General features: G+C 37.0%; 2 protein-coding genes across 2 annotated transcripts in view; one reads left to right on the forward strand and one right to left on the reverse strand.

Moving 5' to 3' along the window:
* The window catches only part of ABCG5 (ATP binding cassette subfamily G member 5), a 20,139-nt gene extending 13,941 nt beyond the window's left edge, over positions 1 to 6,198 (forward strand). Inside the window, exons 12-14 of the mRNA XM_063152075.1 lie at positions 930 to 1,042; positions 2,768 to 2,966; positions 6,114 to 6,198. Coding sequence (XP_063008145.1) covers positions 930 to 1,042; positions 2,768 to 2,952 — 298 coding nt within the window. The 3' untranslated portion in view covers positions 2,953 to 2,966; positions 6,114 to 6,198. The remainder of the gene's footprint in view (positions 1 to 929; positions 1,043 to 2,767; positions 2,967 to 6,113) is intronic.
* On the reverse strand, positions 4,526 to 22,309 carry DYNC2LI1 (dynein cytoplasmic 2 light intermediate chain 1). The gene is made up of 13 exons (XM_063152077.1): positions 22,250 to 22,309; positions 20,961 to 21,084; positions 20,526 to 20,560; positions 20,074 to 20,143; positions 19,908 to 19,996; positions 17,706 to 17,892; positions 15,187 to 15,255; positions 13,788 to 13,865; positions 12,212 to 12,288; positions 11,788 to 11,858; positions 11,187 to 11,284; positions 9,929 to 10,021; positions 4,526 to 5,111 (listed from the first exon to the last, which is right to left on the reverse strand). The coding sequence occupies exons 1-13, from the start codon at positions 22,261 to 22,263 to the stop codon at positions 5,046 to 5,048; spliced, it is 1,071 nt and encodes a 356-aa protein (XP_063008147.1). The 5' UTR covers positions 22,264 to 22,309; the 3' UTR covers positions 4,526 to 5,045.
* Between the last annotated feature and the right edge of the window lie 301 nt (positions 22,310 to 22,610).

A 22,610-nucleotide genomic window follows, 5' to 3' on the forward strand; every position in this document is an offset into this window, starting at 1 on the left:
TGTGTAATTGTTAAAAGCAGCTTTCCTAATGAAAATGAAAGTAAGCCTAACAACACATGGCGTTGTCCTCAAGAAAACCATCTGCATCTTCACAAAGTTGATGATGCTTTGTCTCTTTAAAGTAGATCTCAGCTCACACTTACAATATAAAGCTAGGTTAATGTCTAATTATTTAGTCCCTGCCTAATTTCAGGAAGATGTGTGTTTATAATGAAAGACATTTATTTCTGCTACTGTAGTCTAATGCCTTAGTGATAACTTAAAAGCATTAGAGTGGTTTCAAACCTTATTTTACAGCACAGATTTTGCTCATTTATATTATGAATCTTTTTGATTGATCTTCATAATCACTGAAGGACATTAAAAGTAGCATTGAGACTTAGACTGCTGGGGTTTTTGCCTGTTTTTTTTTTGTTGTTGTTGAATTGTAAGTTTTGAAGTATGTTAGATGCTGAAATTGCCCTGTCTTGTTGAATGTTTCTTCTCCTTATTTTTGCTTCATTTTTGCTTCATTTTTGCTTTGTTATTACTGGGGCAATGAATTCCTATTCAGTATTACTTGGTTTTAAAGATGGAGGGAGGGATGATGGTTTATTACTTGGAAAGCAAGTCATTTTTGCAAGTAAGGTTTATATTGGGTCCTGTCATTTTCAGTTTATCACTGCCATGTGAACAGCAAACAACCATAGAATTCTTTGTGACTGTTCATAAACAAGTCAGGGCTGAATGTTGTGACACTGTACCGAAGTCAGGGACAGCCTTCATGGTTGTCTCATCATTTAGCCCTAAAATTGGACTTTATGTTTGAAAACCTTACAGGTAGAGACAAAAATTGTTTTTGTCACAGGTTACAAACAATGAGAGCTTATTTTAATTTGGGGTCACTTAGTATGCAGCAAAAGCCAGCTTAACTTCTCTGTTTCTTTAAGGACCATTGAAGAAATGCCAAAACCTTTGAAACTACTCAGTTTTCTTACATTTCAAAGATACAGCAGCGAAATCCTTGTAGTCAATGAATTTTATGGCTTAAACTTCACATGTGGTAAGTGTTAAAAAAAAGTCCATTATAAATAATTTTAATGAGATGTTGATGCTTATTTTCCTTCTTTGTACATGTATCCTGATAAAATAAAGGTAACTTTTGAGTTGATAAAAAGAACTTACTAATTAGTGAAGACTATAATGCCACATCATTAAGCTAGAGCAGAATTTGATTCTTTTGTTCCAGCCATTTTTCATTCTTCCTGTACTTCCATCTTCCTCTTTTTCACCTCTTATCCCCTCTTTGGAGGAATTTTGGAAGCTAAGTTTATTACAGTCTGGAATTATTTTTTTTGTGCAATATTCACAAATAGAACATCAAGAAAATTGCACAATCTAAGATCAAACATCAGTGGAGGGAGTATTGAGAGGTAACAGCTGACCAAGTATCTCCTCTTAATACTAGAGAGGCTTCAGTTCAAATGTGTTTCCATGGTATTTACTGAGCAGCTTGGGTCTGTCAGGCTGTGCTTTGCTGCAAAACAAGAGAATCAGTCAGGGTGGCAGGGTTAGGAGCTAATACACATTAGTGGGGTAAAACTTACAGCTTGGAACCTACCCTAGGATATTTGTGGTGCTGTAGCCAGGTGTCGGTGCTCCTCTCTAAGGCTACATATTTTTATCTATTAATCTCTCCTGCACCTCTTTTTTACAAGATCAACAACAGTTAGAAAACAAATCCATGACTCTATTAGTACCAGTGAACACCTCATTTTTAATGTGCCCTTCAGACAGTCACCATTTCTTGCATTTTGGAACCCTCAACACATATGAACACAGTAAGTCTACCACATGGGGCATCTTTGGTTCTTGATGCCACTCCAGACAATGTGTCTGAAAAGCCATAAATCTTTGTTTGGCATGAACAAAAGAGAGAGCTCCTAGTGACCATTTGTTCTTGCCTTCAAAAAGTATGTCATGGATTAACTGCAGAAACACAGGGCTTGTCTGGTTTTATGTCGCTGTCTCGGCTGTTTTAATGACCTGGAAAGGCTCGGGGTGGCCTTGGACAGCCCGCGCTGCAAAGGACGAAAAAAGTCTTCAGGTTTTTTCTCAGTCTTCAGTGTTTATTAGTATGTTATCTACAAAATTTTCTCTCGGCCCGACAGAGGTCTGCGCAGCACGCCAGCCATGAGCACACTGCGTGCCCTTGGGGCGGTCACTTATCTTTATACTCAAAACTACGTATAAGATATTTACCTATTTTCCCCAATACCTTTCACCCTTATTGACCAGTGCACTTTTAGTAAGAACCAATCCCAAAGTGCCACCACCAGCACAGAAGATGGAGGCTAAGAAGAAGAAGAAGGACAGGACACGCCCCAATTCCTCCATCTTACCTCTCTAGATCCCCCTGTACAGAAATCCTAAACCCTGTGTTCTACACTCTAATTAACTTATCCCTTCACCATTCACCCAGTGAAATCCTCCCATCCTCATACAGGTGTCATCTCCTGTGTAGGATCAAAGTCCAGCCACCAGACACTTCTGGCAACATTCCAGGACCTCCGAGCCCCCCAAGGGTGGTCTCGGTCACTCTGCACATCAGTCCTGAGGTGCTGAGATCCCACAGTTTTATTCCATGGTGATGAGAAATACTGCTGTGGGTATGGTTCTTCATGGAAGTGATGTCAGAAAGAGGTGTATTTAAGGCATGAGTTAGAGACAGGAGTCTGAGTTTTAATTTTACTGATTTACCTACTGAAGAAATTGTTTCTTTTGACAGGTGAAGGCAACAGTTCCACTGCAAATAATGCTGCATGTGTTCTCTCTCAAGGCGTCCGGTTCATTGAAGAGAACTATCCCGGGGCATTGTCCCGGTTCACAGCTGATTTCCTCATACTCTATGCTTTCATACCAGTACTTGCCATTATTGCAATTCTGTGCTTCAAATTAAGAGAGAATCACTGACTGACAATGAAAAGGTAGCAATTCCAACAGTCTCTAATAGTATACTTTTTAATATATTATGGTCGAAGGCTTATATTGTTGGATTTTAGATAGAATTTAAATGATTACACATATAAAAACACATTCATCTTCTCATGTTTGTTTTCACCTTGAAAACCAATGTTCTCTTAAGAGTGTGAATGACTCCTGATATTGGTATTCCCCATCCCTCTCTTCTGGTTGATTTCCAGATCAGCCATAATCAACAGTATTTCATGTTGTAAAGGGCTTTCTGATTTAATTTAGTCAGCTACTGCTGACAATTTTTAACAATGTAGCAATGGTGCTCAAATTTTTTCCCCACTATTTTATTTTTTAACCACTACTAGTAAATAGAGGGGTCCAACTGCTAGTAAATCTCATTTCTAGGATTGTATTTTCAGTCTTATGTCTTGTTTTGATACCATTTGAGGAATCTGTAGAGAGGAAAGAAACCAAATATGTGTAAAGACAGAATCAAGAACTCACTCCACTTTAATCTTATACACACTATGCAACTGATGAGTACAGGATCTTGAAGCAGTATCAAAGTTACCCAAGTTGGTTTTGCCTTGTAAGTGATAGTAAATCAGTGAAGACAGGTTATTTATATCAATTCTTTCTTCTCACTGTCAAGTTCTAATCTTGTTTGGAAGCAGTTTATGAATTACAAGGAAAAAAAATGTTTGTTTAATAATGTTTTGGTTTTATTTAATAAAATGTCAATTTAACTAGGGAAAAAGTATGAAAGTTGTTTGTCAGAAGCAATGCTATTTTAATCTTTGGAAATTTTTCTCATGGGCCTTTCAAAACTGAAAACATAACAGACACAGAATGCCTAACTTTTGTATCTTATTTTCATGTTCTGTGAAGAAATTAGTTTTTGCAGAGAGACAGATTTCTCCAAGGACATAAGTATATTTGTATCTTAAAATTCTGTAATTATATAGCTAGTTTTATATGATAGTTTTGAGATGAGGCAGTTCATAACAAGGAATTTTAAATCAAATCCTCAAGGTAATAAGTGTTTCCACTTAAGTGTATTTTTCTAGTATCTTTATGTAAAATATTCTGAGATATAAATGTTGTATTCAGAAAAACATCTGGTGAACGAATATGTTAAAAATAACAAATAGCTTTAAATAGCTGGAAGGATACCAGGTTAGTCTGTCTCTCCCATTTTTAGGAGCATATAGGGTTGATCTGGTTTGCCAAGTGACTGTTCAGACATTCCCTCTCTGACAAGTCTGAGCCCTCAGGAGACACCTCTGGCTTTAATCTGGATTGGCTCGCGTATTCTCAGAACACTCAGTGCATCTCACACTAGTTAGGTGTGCCTGGACAAAGTCCCATTCATGCTGAAGGCTGAATGTGAATCAATAACATTCTCAGCACTAACCAAGTATCTGTCAAATTAATTAGACTGACTTCCTAGCATTTGAATATATGACAGAAACATCCATCTTCTAAACTCTGTGTGACATTATACATTGCAAGAAGTAAGTCCTGTATTAAACTGTATGATTCTGTGACAGAGACAATGCACACTTCTGAATTCAGGTCAAAGAAGGTTTTAACTCCACTTTATTCTGCCAGTTTTAGGGGTTTTTTTATTAATTCACATATATCAAACAATTATGAAAGTATTTCTTAAGCTTTGGTTTTGAACTACAAAAAGACGCCTAGCACACTACACAATTTCATATTCTGGGTGTGAAAACTTGTTTATATTTAAATATATGCTGAGGGTAGAAGTATTCAAAAGTAAATCAAATACTGTGTTATAAATTAGGTTGAACTACTAATGTCAGTCGTCATATACAAACCCACCTGAGAGCAATCTAGAATTCCTTTCTCCCCACTTTTTAAAACTCTTTGCCAGTGCCAAGATAAATTAATTTGGACTGAGTGAATAAACAGCTCCTTTCATAAAAATAACAGGAATGCTCAATAAATACCAACTTCATAGTTTGATATTATATAGTTTCAACTGCATCAGATGAAATTGCTAATGTAATGTAAAAATTATAAAAATAGTTTGGTAAATGGTGTTAAACCGAAGACAGAGCAGTTCATCAATCAGAGTCAAAATCCATTTCTTTCCAGGATTTAGAGGCATTTCTTTTGTATTGTTCAAGTTCCTAGAAAGAAACATATATACATGTTAAGCTAATTTTCTCATTACTAAAAGTCTCCAGAAACTTCATGTATTTATTTGGCAAATGTATGTATGTACAAACACTTTTCAGTGCAGAGAAGGTGTAGTATATTTCTGTACTTAACAAAATTATCCTAAAAGTTCTATGAATTTTGCCACAATTGCTGTCATGTAGGGAGCTACATTTTGCTGTACTTTAGATCAGCAGAGTACTAGCAAGGTACACAAATGACCTCATGTCAGTCAACTGGGAGCACTGAAGCTTATAGTAGGAATTTCTAGCACCATTACAAACAACAGTTTCCTCTGCTGAATTTTATGTAGGTGTGTGTACTGTCTGGAGTCATTTCTAAAGATTTTTTTCAGCAAAAAATCTTCATGCTAGCATTATGCTATAATTGTTCTGTGGGTGAAAGTGTAGGGGGCAGAGATCAGATTTACAAAGAAAAATAATTGCAATTTAAATGTGCTTTCAATGTGAGCTGAATGCTTTAAACATTATTAGTGCTAGCAGCTTATCACAGATATCTCAACATTGGCATAAAGTGGGCTTACATTTTTTTTTAAACCTTAATGCTTCTGTACTTCTGTGTTTCTGTAAATTCTTCATCTGTCAAATGGGGAAGATCACACCTAATCTCATAAAGGGATTGGGAAGAAAGACTTAACTGATGTTTGTGAGGCACTCAGATAAGATAACATTACCACACACTCTCAGAGAAAAAAAAATTAATACTTTTGTGTTCACTGAAGTGTCTGAATGGCAGGTTGAAAAATAAGGTACATAAAGAATAAGGATGATGAAAAGAAATACTGAACAATTGAATTGAGACATCAGCAAAATAGTATATGATCATGTAATTAAAGACAATACTACAATGTCTACAAACAAGAAGGAAAAATTAAGATTGTAGGAAAAGACTTAATTGTTGCACTTCCTCTGTTCTGAGTGACTGATATGGCTTCAACTTTCCTTTTCATGCAGTTTCTTACTGGAAGTGCCCTCAATCTGGAACATGGTGAAAGCAACCAAGTACTGAAACATTCATTAAAAGTCTTAAGGACAAAAACTTTGGTAGAAAATTTAATAACAGTGCTCTAATGATGCTCTTTAATTTGGTTTAAAAATGAGGTCTTTTTTACCCATTTGGACATGCTTTCATGTGAAAACAAGAAAGCTTGTTCTTGGCAGCTAAAGTAACTTCTTCTCTTATGAAGACTAGCACGTGTCCTCCTGTGGAGGAAATGAAAGGTGATACTGCTCTGTTATGCAGGTTAAGGTAGGGGCCTATTATATTTGTGGGACCAAGGCCTCACGGTACAGTATGAAATCTTCTGTTTTGTGGAATGAGACTGAAATGGTCTCCTGAAGTTCAGCAATATGATCATGGCAGCAGAGTATGCTGAAAGAATATGGCTCTCACTCTGTCGGCCAGCACAGTCGCCATGTCAGCTGCAGATCTGTAGCTGTTGGTTGGGAGTTGATTAGGTTGCTGCAATTTTAGGGGAAATGCAACTATTCTTCCTTGTGAGATGCAGAATCTTCTTGTGTTTATGACTTTTTAAAGTCTTAACAGTTAGTTAAGACTTAACAGTTAATCTCTGTTCATAAAGATCTGCTTCCATGACTTGTTAGCTGACACCAAATGGCACCAGGCATCTCCTTTTTTCACGTCACCTCATGGCATGAGGCTTCAGCTAGAACTGGCACCAATCCCTGAAGTAATAGCTCTGGGTAACAAGGACCAGTCACCATGAACTTTGGCACTGCCATCGTTTCTGAAGCACATGAGTGGGAGGTTCTCCACGTCATTGAGCTCAAGGCTGAGCTTTATCTGTTGCATCAATGAATGCAGCTGCAGTCAAATGTCCAGATCAAAAAGTCCAAGCACCTATTTTGAGCATTAGCAGTGAAGGCATATCATGAAACAAAGAAAAACTTCAAAAAGACACCTTAGAGTAAGTCTGCCACTTACATCTGTGGCAGAAAGGAAAGAGAACAGACATTCCCACTCTCACTGCCACAAACATTTAGAAGGAACTGAAGAACAAGACTTTCATGCTCCCCATAGGTGCTCACTGATGCAGGTGTAGACATGTAGCTCTCATCATAAATATTATTTTAAAAGATCTCACTCTTATTCAGGTTATGTGTGTACCAAAAATCAAATTAAGGTGACCTGAAAGCATCAAAAGCCAAAAAGCTAATGGGGAATGGATAGAGGATGACAAGCTTGCCATGTGGTTTATGTATGAAGAATTGACCAAAACCTAGACATTGAAGGCCTAATAACTATGCAGAATTTTTTTTTTTTTTTTTTGAATCTTGAAAGCCCTGCAAAATGCACAAAATTCCAGTAATTCCTGGAGAAAATCTGCTAGTTAAGAATTACATTAGAGATATAACTTTCAAAAGGGTCCCTGGGGTTGAGTTCTCTCTCAGAGCTTAACTACAGGGAATGAAAAGCAGCAAACAATTGCAACAGCACTATTTAATATAAACCTGTGCTATGTATGTCTGTGGGGCAAGAACTAGGAAAAAAATTGTGAAGAGACATAGTTGAGAAAGAGAGATGTGCTCCATCTTGAAGGAAGGCACAGTGAGGAAAAGACAGCCTCAGAGGGCTTTCCAGAACAAAAATGTTAAGAAAGAAAGAAATGTCATAGTTAACTCTGAAAATATTAAGAAGCCAAACTAAGCTGGTCTGAAAGAAAACAGTTATGTCAGAATGCTGATGAGCTGGACTCTAAACTTCTACAGCCAAACAGCATCTCAGATAAATGCTGGCTAACAGTACCTTGGAGTCAGCCAGGGACTTTATTGATTTTTTTTTTTTTAAACTGTTTTCTTATTTTATACTCAAGAATTAGAATTCAATCTTTTACTCTGCTAGAATGCAGGCAAATCCTTCAATCAAAATTACAAAGTTGGAAATGATTTATTTAAACTTTGTATTATTGCCACAGTTATCTCTAATCTGTTATGGCATTATCGAGCAGTTCTGATGAGGACTGAGTCAGTCAGCTATTGCTGGTTCTTCTATCAGATGCAGTGACAGGGGCTGTGTTTTGCTTCTCTTGCTGCTTATGTGCTTTTTTTTCATTTTGAAGCTTATCTTTGAGATAAATAAGCAAATAGGCTATCACCTGTCGTCCAAAGTAACATTAATTAACTGAAAGTAACCCAGAAAAATGATAACATGAAACCATTCATTGGCATCACATGATACTTCTAATTCTGCATTAGGTCCCATGATTTCATTAGCAACACCTTGCATATTGACCATCTTAAAATACTGGTCCTCCTCTGCAATGGGTACCATGAGACACTATAAAGAATGTCAGACGCATAAGGAATTTAAAAAGGTGCTTAAAAAATATGATTTTTGTGCTGCTTTCCAATGAACTGGAAAACTGAAGGACACTTCAAGAAACATTGCAACTAGAAAGTTCTTTTCTTTTAGATATGTATTTCTAGCTTGGTGCAATTCAAATTCTTAGTATAAAACATTTTAATAATGTGCAAATAATCTTGTAAAAATTAAACTTCGTGATAAAAACTTAGGAAATAACTGCAGATAACAAAAGTAATTTTCTCTTTAATGCTCAAATTACTTGTAGTAGTCCAACAAAAAGAAGCTATAATGGTTTGCAATGCTCTTGAACAGATTAAGATTCTAAAAGCCTGTCTCTTTTATTTAAAAACAGAAAATTAATCATTTCCTATATGATTTAATCAATACATACCAGTATCTTCTTTTGCAACACATTATTATGTAAAAATAACAAACCTAGTACATTATATAGTTATTTTGAGATATGTAGCTATACTGAGTATGTTTGTATTTTAAATTCCAAAAGCAGTGTGCTTTACAAATGTTAATGATTTCTAGGACTGCTCTTGATGTGACAGAAATTCAGAACTAATACCTACATTAACAGGATATTGCAGGTAATGTGCAGGTTCAAAGGCTGCAGGGGATTTTTGAAATTGCTTTATTCTCTGGATAAATCTTGGTTTGATTTTAACAGACCCATACCTATGAACATACCCATACTGATGAAAACTGTTCTATACAGTGCTGCTACTCAGCTGATGTTATATACTGCTAGCTGTGAGGCAGTCATTTAACCTTCACCTAGTTGCCACAGAATTTTTCTATAAAATTAATTCCCCACTAATCTAGAGAAAGGCAGAAACACTTCAAAATTTTAAAGAAAAAATAGAAGACCCTTTCCCCATTAAAGGTCTTTCCTGGAATTCAGGGGTTAAGCCACTTGTCATCACTCTGTGGAACAATTCCCTTCACTCTATTTAAGATAAAATGTCCACAGACTGCAAATTCAAGTTAGAAATGTTATCATCTCAGTACCTTTCCAGTTTAAATAAATTTTGAAGGAGAAAGACAGAAGAGTCCCCACCACAGACCTTGATATTGCTTCCTATACTTTGTTAGTCAGCACTCAAATGAGAGTACAGAGTGAAGAAATGAGGAAATTACATCAAGAAGGCTTCAAAGTTTATTTTAGTGAGTTAATTTTAAAGTACAGTTTGAGGGAAAATTTGAATTATAATTTCTAAAAAACCTCAGAGCCAAAACTTTGAGATCTAACAATGGTCTACTGGCTTAGTATCTAACAATGGGGAAGAAAACCTCACAACCGACTCCTAAGCTGAAATCTAAAGCTGAAATTATTTAAGGACAAAAAGGGGAGGTATGAGTATATACTATTAGTTCAGCAGTGCTGGTGGTTCTGGAATACCTGACTGTGAACAGCATTTAGAGAATTACCACACACCTGGTTTTTCTGAGCTCTCATGACATCAACTTCATACTCAGCATATTGACTATCCTGTGCAGGGTCCTTGGTATCTTGTAAATCAGAGAAACTCTAAAAGGAGAAAAGACAAAACCCCAAATGATACAATTTATCTTCTTTTAATAAGAAAAAGCCACACTATAGAAATTAAAGTATTTGCTTTTAATACCAATATATTAAAAGCTTGCATTTATGGAACAATTTTGTGCTACAGGACACAGATTAGTTAAAAAAAAACCTGTCAGTAAAATGAAGAAAAAATAAAAGCACAGCTAGATTCTAAAGGGCAGAAAATATTCTCATATGGTGGTTGGTTATTATTCTTGAGCATCAAAATGAAAATATCCTTCCTGGTCCATGATGTTAGGGCACAGTTGAGGGTGCCCTTGATAAACTATTTAATACTCATTATTAGAATTCAGTTCTGGTTATCAGAAGCATTACTTCAAAAGTTGAGAAACTGATTGCTATCTTTGCCAAATATCTGAATTTTCATTTCCTAGCCTTGAGTAAACTATAACTTGAATTCCAAAGAAGCAAATACACTAATAGTAAGAAAACTATCACATGAGGAGGGGTTTTTAAATGTTGTCCTGCACATTTCTCCTTAATCATATCAAATGGAAAGTAGCAACAAGGCAATAATACCAGTGATGGAATAAAATAAAGCAGAATTCTACTTCCTAGGTGAGGCAATGGAAAAAGAGGGTTACAATGCATAAAAATAGCTTCAAAGTTTAAAGCCTCCTGTGGAACCAAAATAGGAGACTGTGAATCTCTTTGGCAAATGTTTCAATCTTTAGACTGATACACTGCTGAACAGCCATGGAGCTTGCCAGATGAGAAGTGTACTCAATTCTCCAGCTGTTTCAGGGGGAGTTCAGGGGTACTTGGAGGGCTGGGTGCAGGAGGAGATGTTTATTGTGTTTTTAAAGGCTATGAGGAAAAATAACATGAAAACTAACACTTCCCTATAGTTTCTAAGAAGTTTAGTCTTTATCTTATTGGGGCATTTTATACTGAGAACAGCATCTTTCATAATTTCTAAATGAAGGGAGGTCACTGAAGATGTAGGAGCACTACTACATACAAGCCTTTATCTTTTAAAAATGTATTAAAGAGAACTGCTAAGTGAGACTAAAATTCCAGTCAGTGCACTTGAAGGACAACAAGGAGCAGGGTTATTGCTGCTGTTCTGTGAGAAAAGCAGCTGTATGCCTGGCATATCCATTCCTACCTTGGGAGGAAATGTTTTCTCAAATACTTTTTTCCATAGTTCCAAAGGCGTGTTGGCACGCATCTTTCCAAGATCACTGTCAGAGGCAGGTGGTGGTCCTGGGGATCACAGCACACATTAGACAAGTGTGTTGTCATAACAACATAAATCACAGAATAATTTTGCATAATGAACCACCTGATTTGGTATTTTACCTTCTACACTGACAAGCTGCAACAAGTTTGAATAAAACCATTGATCTCCTACCATGAAATGGGCTGAGAGGTTTTGTACATTTTTCAAACATTCTTTGAAAAAAACATTGATCTCCTACCATTAAATGGGTTGAGAGGTTTTGTATATTTTATTTTCTTTCAGATCTAAGCTCATTGGTATACTTTAATATTTTACATAGTCCAGAGACTTTATTAAACTACCTAACAAACCCGCACAAATAATTCTCAGTAATATACCGAATCATGATTTTAAAATCTATAAGCTATTTCCTTCAGTAATCTCTTAAAACTGATACTGATGTGCTGTAATTTATCTATTTGCTTAAAATGTTTTTCTTGTTTTCAAAAGAATGAAGCAACAAACAATGAACAGGAAATCTTCTAACCTATTTGACTCATGGAATCCAGGCCTGCTGGTATAAAGAGAGGTTTGCTGGGATCCACTGATACAGACTTGCTAAACAGAAAAAAAGAAAATTTATCAAGTGACCATTTAGCAATCAACAAAAAAACCCCAAGATTATTCTAGCCAAGACTAGAGTCTTCCTGGGGTTTGCATATAAATCATGTAAATAAAATAATGCTCAATTCCAGTGGCAATCACATTTTTCATTCATCAGTCTGAGGATCAAAACTAAGGAGTTATCACTGTTCTTAGCAGAGATAGGCAGCTAAGTCACAGAAGTCCAAGTCCATGAGCAAAATTCTTTCAGAGATAATACTTTAAAAAAAGTTCTTATGATTAAAATGTTTTTATTAAGTAATTTTATGTTCTGAGCAAGACATTTAATAGTTGAACAATAACGTTACCTTTTATCGTAGCCAAATGCCAAGTGATTGATAAGAGCACGGGCTTTCAGCAGGAGAGCCTCAGATTTACTGGTAAACTAAATGAATCAGAAAACAAGATATACATTAGGAACTTCCATAATAGGTATGCTGCGTTTTGCCATCTACAAAGAGGATAGAGCCTTTCTAATTAATACCTGACCCCAATAAATTTGGTACATGTTCACTGAATAGACTAGAATAAAAATCTCACATTCCCTTTCAAAAATATGAATGTATTTGTTACTGGATATTAAGAAAGATTAAAAAGTAGAATAAATAAAGATTAAAGGATAACTTTTAAAATACTGATCCAAAGCTTTTGAAATATGCACATTACGAGACACAATTCTTTTCCCCAAGACTGAGTTAAGATTTTAAATTGCATTACATATTATCCAGAATACCATAAACATTTAGAAATGTAATTAATAACTATATAATTTTCATAAAAACAGCTTAAAAGTGGCAGAATGGTACAGATTTATCAGAAAGCAATTTTCAGAATATATTCTCAAACAACTTCTTGTCTAAGGGCTTCTTCTTGTCTAAGGGCTTTTGTATCCTAACAGATTCATGTCTTTGAGAAAGAAGTCAGATCTGTGCTGTGAGAAATTAGGTTTCTCCCTCTCATTCCAATGACAATCACGATTAAGAAGACAAAGAGATTTATATTCGATTTTTTAATTACAATAATGCTTAAATACTAAAACAACCCCAACCAAGACAGTTGTACTCTCAGTTAACAAAAGACAAATTCATGTGTCAGAGTGAAAAAAGCTTTACGTGGATGCAAAAGGACATGCTGGGATTATAAGTATTCAAAGTAAACATAAGTTGTTTTGATAATCCCTAAGCTACTATTAAATACTATTTATTACATAAATGATGGTTGATACAATTAGACACATCTTCTGATGCACAGTAAATCCAAGATGCAGTGTTTTTGGACTGTGAATCCCAGCATGCATGTTTCTGTCTTTACTCAGAGAATGACCTGACAAACTAAAATAAATACTTCATTGTTCTCATGTTGGCATCTTTCTACCCACTTTTGTAAGGAAGCTCCTGTCCTCCTTCAACACCCTAAGTGTAGTAACCTGTTACACATAAACTACTGTGAAAATGAGCCAATGATTTTAAACCTACGAAAGCTCGATCACTTGATGTAAGTTCATGCTTCTACCAAAAGGCTCAGTTCCCTAATTCAATCTAAGGCAATCACTTTTGCCCATTCTCCTTTCTTGTACAAAAAAAAAGAATTGCCCAGGATGCAGTAAACTCAATGCAGGAACTAAGGTGGCGAACAGGTAACTGTTTTTATTCAGTGTTTGTTGATGCTGAGACTTGTGTAGTTTGTTTGCTCACAAGGCATGTCCATCCATCCCTGCCAGTACAGTGACTTGTTCAACAGATAGCCTCATGAAGAAAGCTACTGTAAAACCAATGAAATCCCATTTTCTCTAGGAGTTTTATAGTACTATTTTAAAAATGATTGTTTTGTAACAGAAATATTGTTCATCTTGTCTATTCTTAAGTAGAAAGTGAAAATGCATACCACTAATGAGGCTCCATAATAATGTGAAACAAATCGAAGTGTCTTGCTTATTATTTTCCTCATTTCAGAGTCAAACTCCTGAAAAAGTTGAGAGTGGAACACAGATGTAAGAAAAAACCCCAAAATACTACAGTTAAAACTTTTCTTTTTTTTAATATAAACTGCAGTGCACTTAAGCTACAATATATAAGGCTTTCAGCTGTCAGCATAATTATATCTTAAGACAGAATCAGTAACAGCCTACTCTAAAAAGAAATGTCACAATTTCTCTTTGTTTCTTTTTTACAGATGAAGCCTAATTCAGGCAATATGTTAGTCCAGGAAAAGTTTTTAAATTGAGAATGCACATTTAATTTTCAATTTATTTGTTTGATATTGTTTTAAATTTTTACCAGTAGAAATACTGCCTACTAGAAGAATAAGATTTTTTTTTTCTTTTTGTGAAAATATTTAAGAAAATCTTTGGGTATATGCTGTCTAAATTCTAATACCTGCAAGATTTGAAAGGTGCATCCAAGTACCTTTTCACCCATGTGTTTCATCTAAGATCATACAGATGGCATCCCCTGGATAAAATGGGTGAAAACTTGGTCCCAGTGATGCCTGCAGGAGTCAATCCCAAAGGAATCAGGCTGGCATTTTGTCCTTATTACATGAGAACCATTTAAGGGGGTTGTGGCTCAGCATAAAGAGAAGGCAAGTCCCTTATTAATAAAGAATTCAGTAACTCAGAGAGTCAGCCAGGTATCAAGTGCACTGTGTAGCCATCCAGAGAAGCACAGGCTGCCAGCACAGCTGCTACAAATCAAATATACAGTCCTGGTTTCTCATGATCAAGTGCAGTGAGTATGCATTTGTTAGGGATTTTTATGGCCTGGGAGACAATCCAGCAGTACTATGACATTTCTTTCCTCTCCTCCATAAAAAATGCAATTTCTCACTTGTCTCTAGAAACTTAGGAAGTACTTTAAAAGAAGCTCCAGACTGAAGCTGCCTCCAAAAAAAATCTGATCAGCTGACTTGAGATACACTCCTCTTTCACTGCCATAAACTTACAGCTGCTGTCACAAGGGACACGTGGAGCTGGATTTCTCTCATTATAAAAGGAAATCATCCATGTGGCGTTTTCTTGTTGAGACACAAGTTGCTGCAGACCAAAAAGGGAAGCATTTTCTACATACATTTCAAAAATCATCAGTTTGGGGGTGTTTTGTGAAGGAATGACAGTAGGATTTCCTTAATGCTGTTGGATGGAAAGATTTTTTTTTTTTTTGGTGGTAGAAGACTGGCTGTCCACACTTTAGTTCAAAAGATTACTATTATATTAGTAAAATTTTAGTATATAGAATATTTACTGAGAATAATTTAATTATTAAAAAGGGACTTAAGTATTACTTACATGAAAAATATCATATTTGCTTCCAATTATCACCAAGGGTATTGGAAAAGGGTCAACTAATGCACTGTCCTGTTAAAAAGATAAAGGACAGTTAAGCTCTGTAAACAAACTGTAAAAGATTGCAACTGTTAAAGCAACTGAAAGAGGTTAAAATAAATTCACAGAACACATCATTTTCCAAACCTTAAGGCAGAGGAGTCAACTTTATTGCAATATCCATATTATATTCTACCATTTTCCTATTTTCTTCCTAAATGGTCAGGAAGTAATCCCTCTGAGCAGTTAGAACACTCAGTGGAATAAATGGGCTTTTACACTATATATTACATTATTAGATGGGAAAGGAAGAGAGGAAAAACCTCATGTATTCATAGAACACCTGCCTGGCTGGATTAGAAGAACTGGCTTTTTGACACATTCACATTCTTTGGATAAAATCTAAAAGAATGCAGACAAAATCTCAAGAAAAATAAACTGAATTATTTGCTTGTGTCACACATTTGCCCTGTCCACATCATGTTTTCCAAACACACAAACAATATTTAATGTGAATTTCAAATGTTTGATATCAGCACAAAGAGGAAACATCATCCAACAATCTTGAAATGTGAATCAGTATCATTGGAGGAAAACAGGTCTAAAAGCGCAGGCTTATGTGCTGAATAGCTAATATGGGATGAAATTTTAATAAGTGAATTACAAGAATTCTCAAGTGATCTGGAGGGGTTTGCTGTAGTCCACATGAAATGAGGCAATCCCCTTGTGTGTTCAGGCAAATATTTATTCAAGCTGCTTTGGCTGCAGCAGTGCAAGAAAGATGAGTTGTAGCAGAGGCTGGTCCAACTGCTCCCTCCTAACCCCAGCTATTTCACAGACAGGTTCAATGACAGAATATTGACAGAAGCTGCACATACTGAAAATCCTCTGCTTGGAGAGGAGAAATAATGGCTTCACTCATACATTGTCAAATAAAAAGCTTTAAGCAAAACTATCATAACTTAAAAAGAGTATATAGAATACAAAATGAAAAAAAAAAAGTTTTCATTTCATAACTAAGAGGAAAAATTTGGGATAACATCAGAAACCTTAAAACTAGTATATTGAACCCTATTCATGTTTTGACTGTGGAATTTGTTTTTGACTATGTTTAGATCCATTCAGCCTTTTTAAACAGGGTCTGCAATTGATAGGTTTTGTCATCATAGCAAATAATTCTTTAGCCAGGCCAATGAAATATATCTTAATCCTTAAAAATATAAGTATTTAATTGATTCCTCTTTATAATAAAAATATGTTTAGCCATTGAAAGGCACATAAAGATCTCCATAAGAAATAATTTAATTTGACTATAGATTACAGTATTTTCTTCTAATAAACTGACACAATTTTTCTTTGAACAATGATTAAAATAAGAAGAGAACCAAATGGTAATATAATATTTTGTTTGCATTATTGATGTCTTTGATAATGGAGGATGAACAAGTTTTCGTTCAGAAGGTATAACTGTTTTTTCCTACAGTGCAAGAATACCAAGTTTTCTTAACAAATAATAGCATTATTATTTTTCTTTATTGCAATAAGCTTGCAATTTTCTGATATGTAAAACCCTATATGAAACTAGACACCGTGGTCATAATTTATTGCCATTTATTTGTGCATGTAGGTGTTATCTTTTTGTGAATTACCTTCTCTAAAAGTAAAAACCAAAATAATCCCAATATCAAACCCCATACGCTAAATCTACGGAGTGCTGCATATGTTGCTCTCTCATACATTTTAAGTTACTTGTAAATTTCTGAGCTCTACAAGCACTTGCTGTGTTGAAGCATTTTATAGAAGTTACAGTAACTAGATTTACATGCCAGGTCTTTGAATTGTTGAATACTTATTTATGCTTATTATATACACACAACATTTGCAGAGGTTTAACGCACAATGACTTTTCCTTTCTATTGCGCATAATCTAGTTTAGCTTTTCCAGAGATTTAGTTAGCAATTATGTTTAAAGGACTGATGTTAACATTTCTGAAACTTCATAATTTAATTAGTTGTCAGATTATCAAAAGGCATTGAGTTTGTGATAGACATTTAAATAAATGCAAAGTATATAGTCATGTTGATGGCTGTTATAACTATATTCTTTTCTTAAATTTGTACCTTCAGCTAGTCTCTTGCTAGATGACTTTTGTACATTCTAGTTTTCATCTTCATTTTTAAAAGATGAGGGGGAAAAAAAGCAAACTGCTACTCTAAAACTATTTCTTTTGATTGGTGTAACATGCCATAACAATCACATTAGATATCTAACAAAAAGATATAAGAAACCTTCTTTCCTTGTTTCTGCTCTTATTGAATTTTTATTAAATTGCTATAATTTTCCAGTGAACAGGTTCATCTACATCAAATGGATTTTCAGTCATGCATAAAAATCTAAAAGAGTTGTTTATGATTTTCTAAAGCATTATCTTTAACTGTATAAAGGCCTGTGACATCTGGAGAAAATATTAGAAGTAACTTACAGGGTGATCCCTCTGCAGATTGTTCCACATTCTCTGTTTAATTTCAGCAGCTACTTCAGGGTTTGTCTTTTCTAGTTTGGTTGAAATTTTGTTCACATGGTTCCTGGTGACCTGCAGAAGGCTCTCCATAGTGGTCCAGAGTTCATTAGGTTTGGAGAGATCCAACACCAGAACTACAGCAAATGACCTGTGAAATAGGCATTATTTGGCACATGAGGCAGTCAGCGTTTTCATACAAAACCACACCTGCACTGCAAATGTGAACATCTACCTGCTGAGATGGAATTAAATGGGACAGCAAAGCAAGATGGCTTTTAGGGATATTCTGCACTCTGAAGAACCTTTTCCCCTGGCTCTTGTTCAGAGTTATTATTTTGACTGTCTTCAAACAGTAAAATATGCAAAGCAGCCCTGCAGTTCCCTCCTGTATGACTGAGGATTTCTGCTGTTATGTATCCCTGCCATCTCCTAAATCTCCAACCCCAGACCAATGGCTAGGATCTTTCCTAACTATTACCTGCATTCCCTGTAGACCTGGGAAATTTCCCTATTTTCATTATTCTTTTCTAGTATGAAATGAAGAAAACCTGGTTAAGGACAATATTCTGTGTCATGGACTGAGACAGTTTGCTGGAACCTTGAATGGATGCCTAAGAAAAGTCATCTGAAAGATAAAAGAGTACTCAAGACATCCTTAGCTACTACCAGACTTTTAAAGGTGGATTGTTGATGGGAAATCTTTTACATCTGAAGTCCTCTCTTTCTAAAACCCTGCCTCCCAAAACACCAGCTGCATTTAAGTGCACCTGTAAAGGTCATTGCAAATGCAGTAATCTGAACAGCTGCCATCATTCTATCTCATTCTAACCTGATTTGAAAAAGGGGATTCCAGACCAGAGTGGTATTAAAAAAGCTACAAATCCAACTAAATGTTCAATTTCATTTTAAAATACTGTGGGAAAGAAAAATCTGGTGAAAAATCTCTTGATATAGATCTACTTTGTCTCTTGAAACTAGATATACTTTATGGAACTTTTAAATAAGCAAATTGCTTGAGTACGATGATGAGCAAATCAGCAAAATGCACTTATATTTGTTGAAGTAGTAGAATTTTTTCTGGCATGTTAAAATATTGTCTTGTGAACAGAAGTGAATTGTTCTTACAGAACATTTCTATCCCAGCAAAGAATCTTAAGATTCTCCACATCAGAAAATCCCTTATCAGTAAAAAAGGAAGAAAAGACTGATGGAGGTAGAGCTCAATTAATTTAATTTAGTCAGGGGCTGGAAAGTTATACTTAATTTTTCTCTCCCAAGCTTCTAAAGACAAAGAGCTTCACATGCCATAAGTGTTTTATTTTCATTCTCTCTTAGACTCTCAGCAAATAATGGCATTATCTCAATAGTCAAAACAGAAGCAAATATACCTAATAAAAATGATATCCCTCCTTTTTCTTCCCCACAGAAGTTAAGGCTCAATACCAATGAAATAAAGCAATACATCATAATACAAAATTTATATTTGATCCTTTTCTCCCCTTTCAACTCCCATCTTCCTTAATAAAAAAAACCATAAAAAGCACCCCCTATCACCTTGTCATTTCCTCATGCAATTTTTCATGCATTTCTTCTTATGCTATCCATTATTTTAATGGAATTTTTTAACGTACATTCTCTTAATTTCATAAAAAATTCTGTTTCCTTTTGTTTTCAAATAATTTCAGTAGCTCTGGTTCCTCCTGGAAACATCATCTCTCTGTTGGGAAATGACTTTTGCATTAAGAGGTCATATCCCAAAAACCCAGAGACTTTTTTTGTCACAGTTTTTGGCCTTATTTTTCACCCTAAAATGTCAGTCACAGAAAGAGCATCTATGTGTGCACACAGAAGCAGGAAGCAAGATTTTATTTTTCATGTCCCCAGTCTGTTGCTTTGCTCTTCACTGAGCATAAAGATATTATGTCTTATCTTTTCCTGTATTTCTTGTTCTACCTACTTAAGGCCAACTTATTTCCTCCATGTTTTGTTGAGCTTACTTAGAACTTATTTAGGAGAGAAGCATGAAAAGGAAGACCAAAGCAAAGCACTGTGGTATTACAGTGATTACACTCTGAAAGAGGTATTCACATAAAAAAGGTCTAGAGCTTACTAATGTTTGAAGGAAAGCTCAAATAACTCTGGAATTGTAATATTTACACTTACCTTATGTTGTGGACAGTGATTGGTATCCGAATGAGTTCCACTAATGAGGTTCCACCACCTAATTCCCAAAAATGAGCTACATCTTTAGGCTGCAAAAGATTTCCTTTTGTTATTTTTAGGTGTGTGTATACATATAAAGATATGCTAAGTTATACTTTATACTCACTGTATTGTGTCTCCTTGCTCTTCTTCCAAAAGTATATTCCAAGGCTAATGTTGGCTTTGGAGACTCTTCCCTAAAGGAAAAGTAACTGACTTTTGTCAAGATCTTCTAAAGAAAGGAAGTTAATTCTGCAGTTACTAAATTGTATTTATCAGTCAGTTCAGAATTTGGCTTAGAGACAGCAGTACAGAGAAGAGACACTTTTAGACAGGAGGTGTCAGGTACTCAAGACAGGAGAAGCAGCAGCACCAGCCCAAAGAAATGAGTCATTTCAGCTAACACTGGAGAAGGACTGAAAGGATCACCTGAGAGGTTATAATGAAGGGAAATAAGTTCATTCCTAAGTGATTAACCAGTTACAGGACACATCTGCATACATGCATTATGAATTATCACACAATATGACTGGTTTTAAATCTAAAGCTGAAAACTGCTTTAAAATATTTAACACATACCTCTCAAGGCATCTCAGTATGATAGTGGTCTTTCCCTGGAAATTAAAAACAAAGAGGAACTCTACTGTACTGTCTTTAAAGCATGAAGTTGTATCACTAAGTCAAATTCATTTAACATTCCAATAATAAAGTGCCAGAAAACTGCAAATGCATGGAACTGCTTGCAGCCTTACAGTGGAAACTCAAGTCCAATTTTCAATCAGAATCAAGTTACTCTACCATTATTTTAAGTATAAACTAATAGACATGACAAATATAGTAATAGGAACACTGTACTTTAAACAGACATTAGTGATCAATTAGACCTCTGCAGAATGAGACCATGAGGTATTATGTCTTTAAAATTAAGTGAACCTTAACATCTGAAAATATGAGATGTTTTCCCTGACACAAATTATGTTTGAAAAGTGTAGAATTGTACAGTATTTAGATTACCCCATTTTTGTTTCCCATAAATAATATTGATTTTTCCCAAACTTCCCCTGGCTTGACAACATCATCATCGTCAGGATTTTCTCTCTTCTCCACTTCAGCTATAGCAAGATCCCATAAAGTATCACTAATTGGAAGAAAAAAAGCAAGAAAAGAATAATTAGAGAAAAAACACACCTTAGGCCCTAATTCCTGAAAACATCTAAATTAAGGTTATTGTGGTGTAGATGATTATTATAATTTCACATCACCTGCTCCCTGCTTGTCGAAATATTTCTAACCAAACCAGCTGAGGTGACATTCCTCAATAACTCCAGCAGCCACCTGTGGCACGTACTTAGCACATACCCGCTATACAGCGGGAGGCTTTGCTTGGAGTACATTTAATCACAGAATCACAAAATCAATTAGGTTGGAAAAGACCCCTGAGATCATATAGTCCAGCCTGTGACCGAGCACGACCAGAACAAGTGCCACGTCCAAGCTTTCCTTAAAGCACCTCCAGGGACGGTGACTGCAGCCCTTCACCCGGCAGGGCACTGCGGTACCGAGACTCCTTTAGGGGCCTGTGTGCCGTGCCAGGCTTTCTCACTGCAGTACAGAGACTCCTTTCGGAGCCTGTGTGCCGTGCCAGGCTTTCTCACTGCAGTACCGAGACACCTTTAAGAGCCTGTGTGCCGTGCCCGGCTTTCTCACTGCAGTACCGAGACTCCTTTAGGGGCCCGTGTGCCGTGCCAGGCTTTCTCACTGCAGTACCGAGACACCTTTAAGAGCCTGTGTGCCGTGCCAGGCTTTCTCACTGCAGTACCGAGACACCTTTAAGAGCCTGTGTGCCGTGCCAGGCTTTCTCACTGCAGTACCGAGACACCTTTAAGAGCCTGTGTGCCGTGCCAGGCTTTCTCACTGCAGTACCGAGACTCCTTTAGGGGCCCGTGTGCCGTGCCAGGCTTTCCGAGGAGCCTGCGGCAGCTGCCGGCCTCTGGGGCCGGGCAGGGCTCGGAGGGCTCGGGAAAGCTCCGGCCCTGCGCTCGGTGTGCCGGAGAGCTGCCGCCCCCCGTGGTCCCCTGCAGACCCCGGTTGTGTGCGGTTCCTCACAGCAGTAAGCGGACAAAGGCCAAGCGTGCCCCGCCTGCCCCCGGCCCCGCTCGCTTTAGGGGTAGAGGCCGGAACGGCCCGTTTTAGCACTCCTGCCCTCCCTCCCGCTTCCAGGCTGTCCTCCCCGGCCGCCGGCCCCTTCCCCCAGGGCAGCGGGAGCGATCCACGGTCTCCAGCCCGGGCAGGGCTCCCGGTACCTGGCCTTGGGCATCGCTGCGCGGGCCGCGGGCCCGGCTGCCCGTGGCCATGGGAACGGCGCGGGGCACGCCGGGAGCTGTAGTTCCGCGGGGCTCGGCTCTCACAGGGAGGGGCCGTGGGGCGGCTCCGCCCGGGTCTCGCCCGCTGCCCTCGACCCGCGGCTGCCGCTTTGCTCGCGGTTCCCAAGCACCGTGGCAGTGCGAGGGCGCTCGGGGGAGCTGTGCTGTAGCCGCTCTTGAGAGGGGACAAAATGCTGCAGCTGTGCAGGAAGCCAGGGACAAGTAAACAACACCTCCGGGAGTCTCATTTGACCTCGGCTCCTGATAAATTCATGGTCCATAGTGAGCTTTGTTACCGGCG

The sequence above is a fragment of the Melospiza melodia genome, chromosome 3 (genome assembly GCF_035770615.1).
Source record: "Melospiza melodia melodia isolate bMelMel2 chromosome 3, bMelMel2.pri, whole genome shotgun sequence".
NCBI lineage: Eukaryota > Metazoa > Chordata > Aves > Passeriformes > Passerellidae > Melospiza > Melospiza melodia.

What these genes read in the sequence shown, in the direction of transcription:
- DYNC2LI1 (XM_063152077.1), bottom strand. An exon ending in ATCACTGTCCACAACATAAG is followed by an intron (nt 17,893 to 19,907) that starts GTAAGTGTAAAT and finishes CCTATTTCACAG; the next exon opens with GTCATTTGCTGTAGTTCTGG. An exon ending in GGATTCCATGAGTCAAATAG is followed by an intron (nt 11,285 to 11,787) that starts GTTAGAAGATTT and finishes TGTGATCCCCAG; the next exon opens with GACCACCACCTGCCTCTGAC.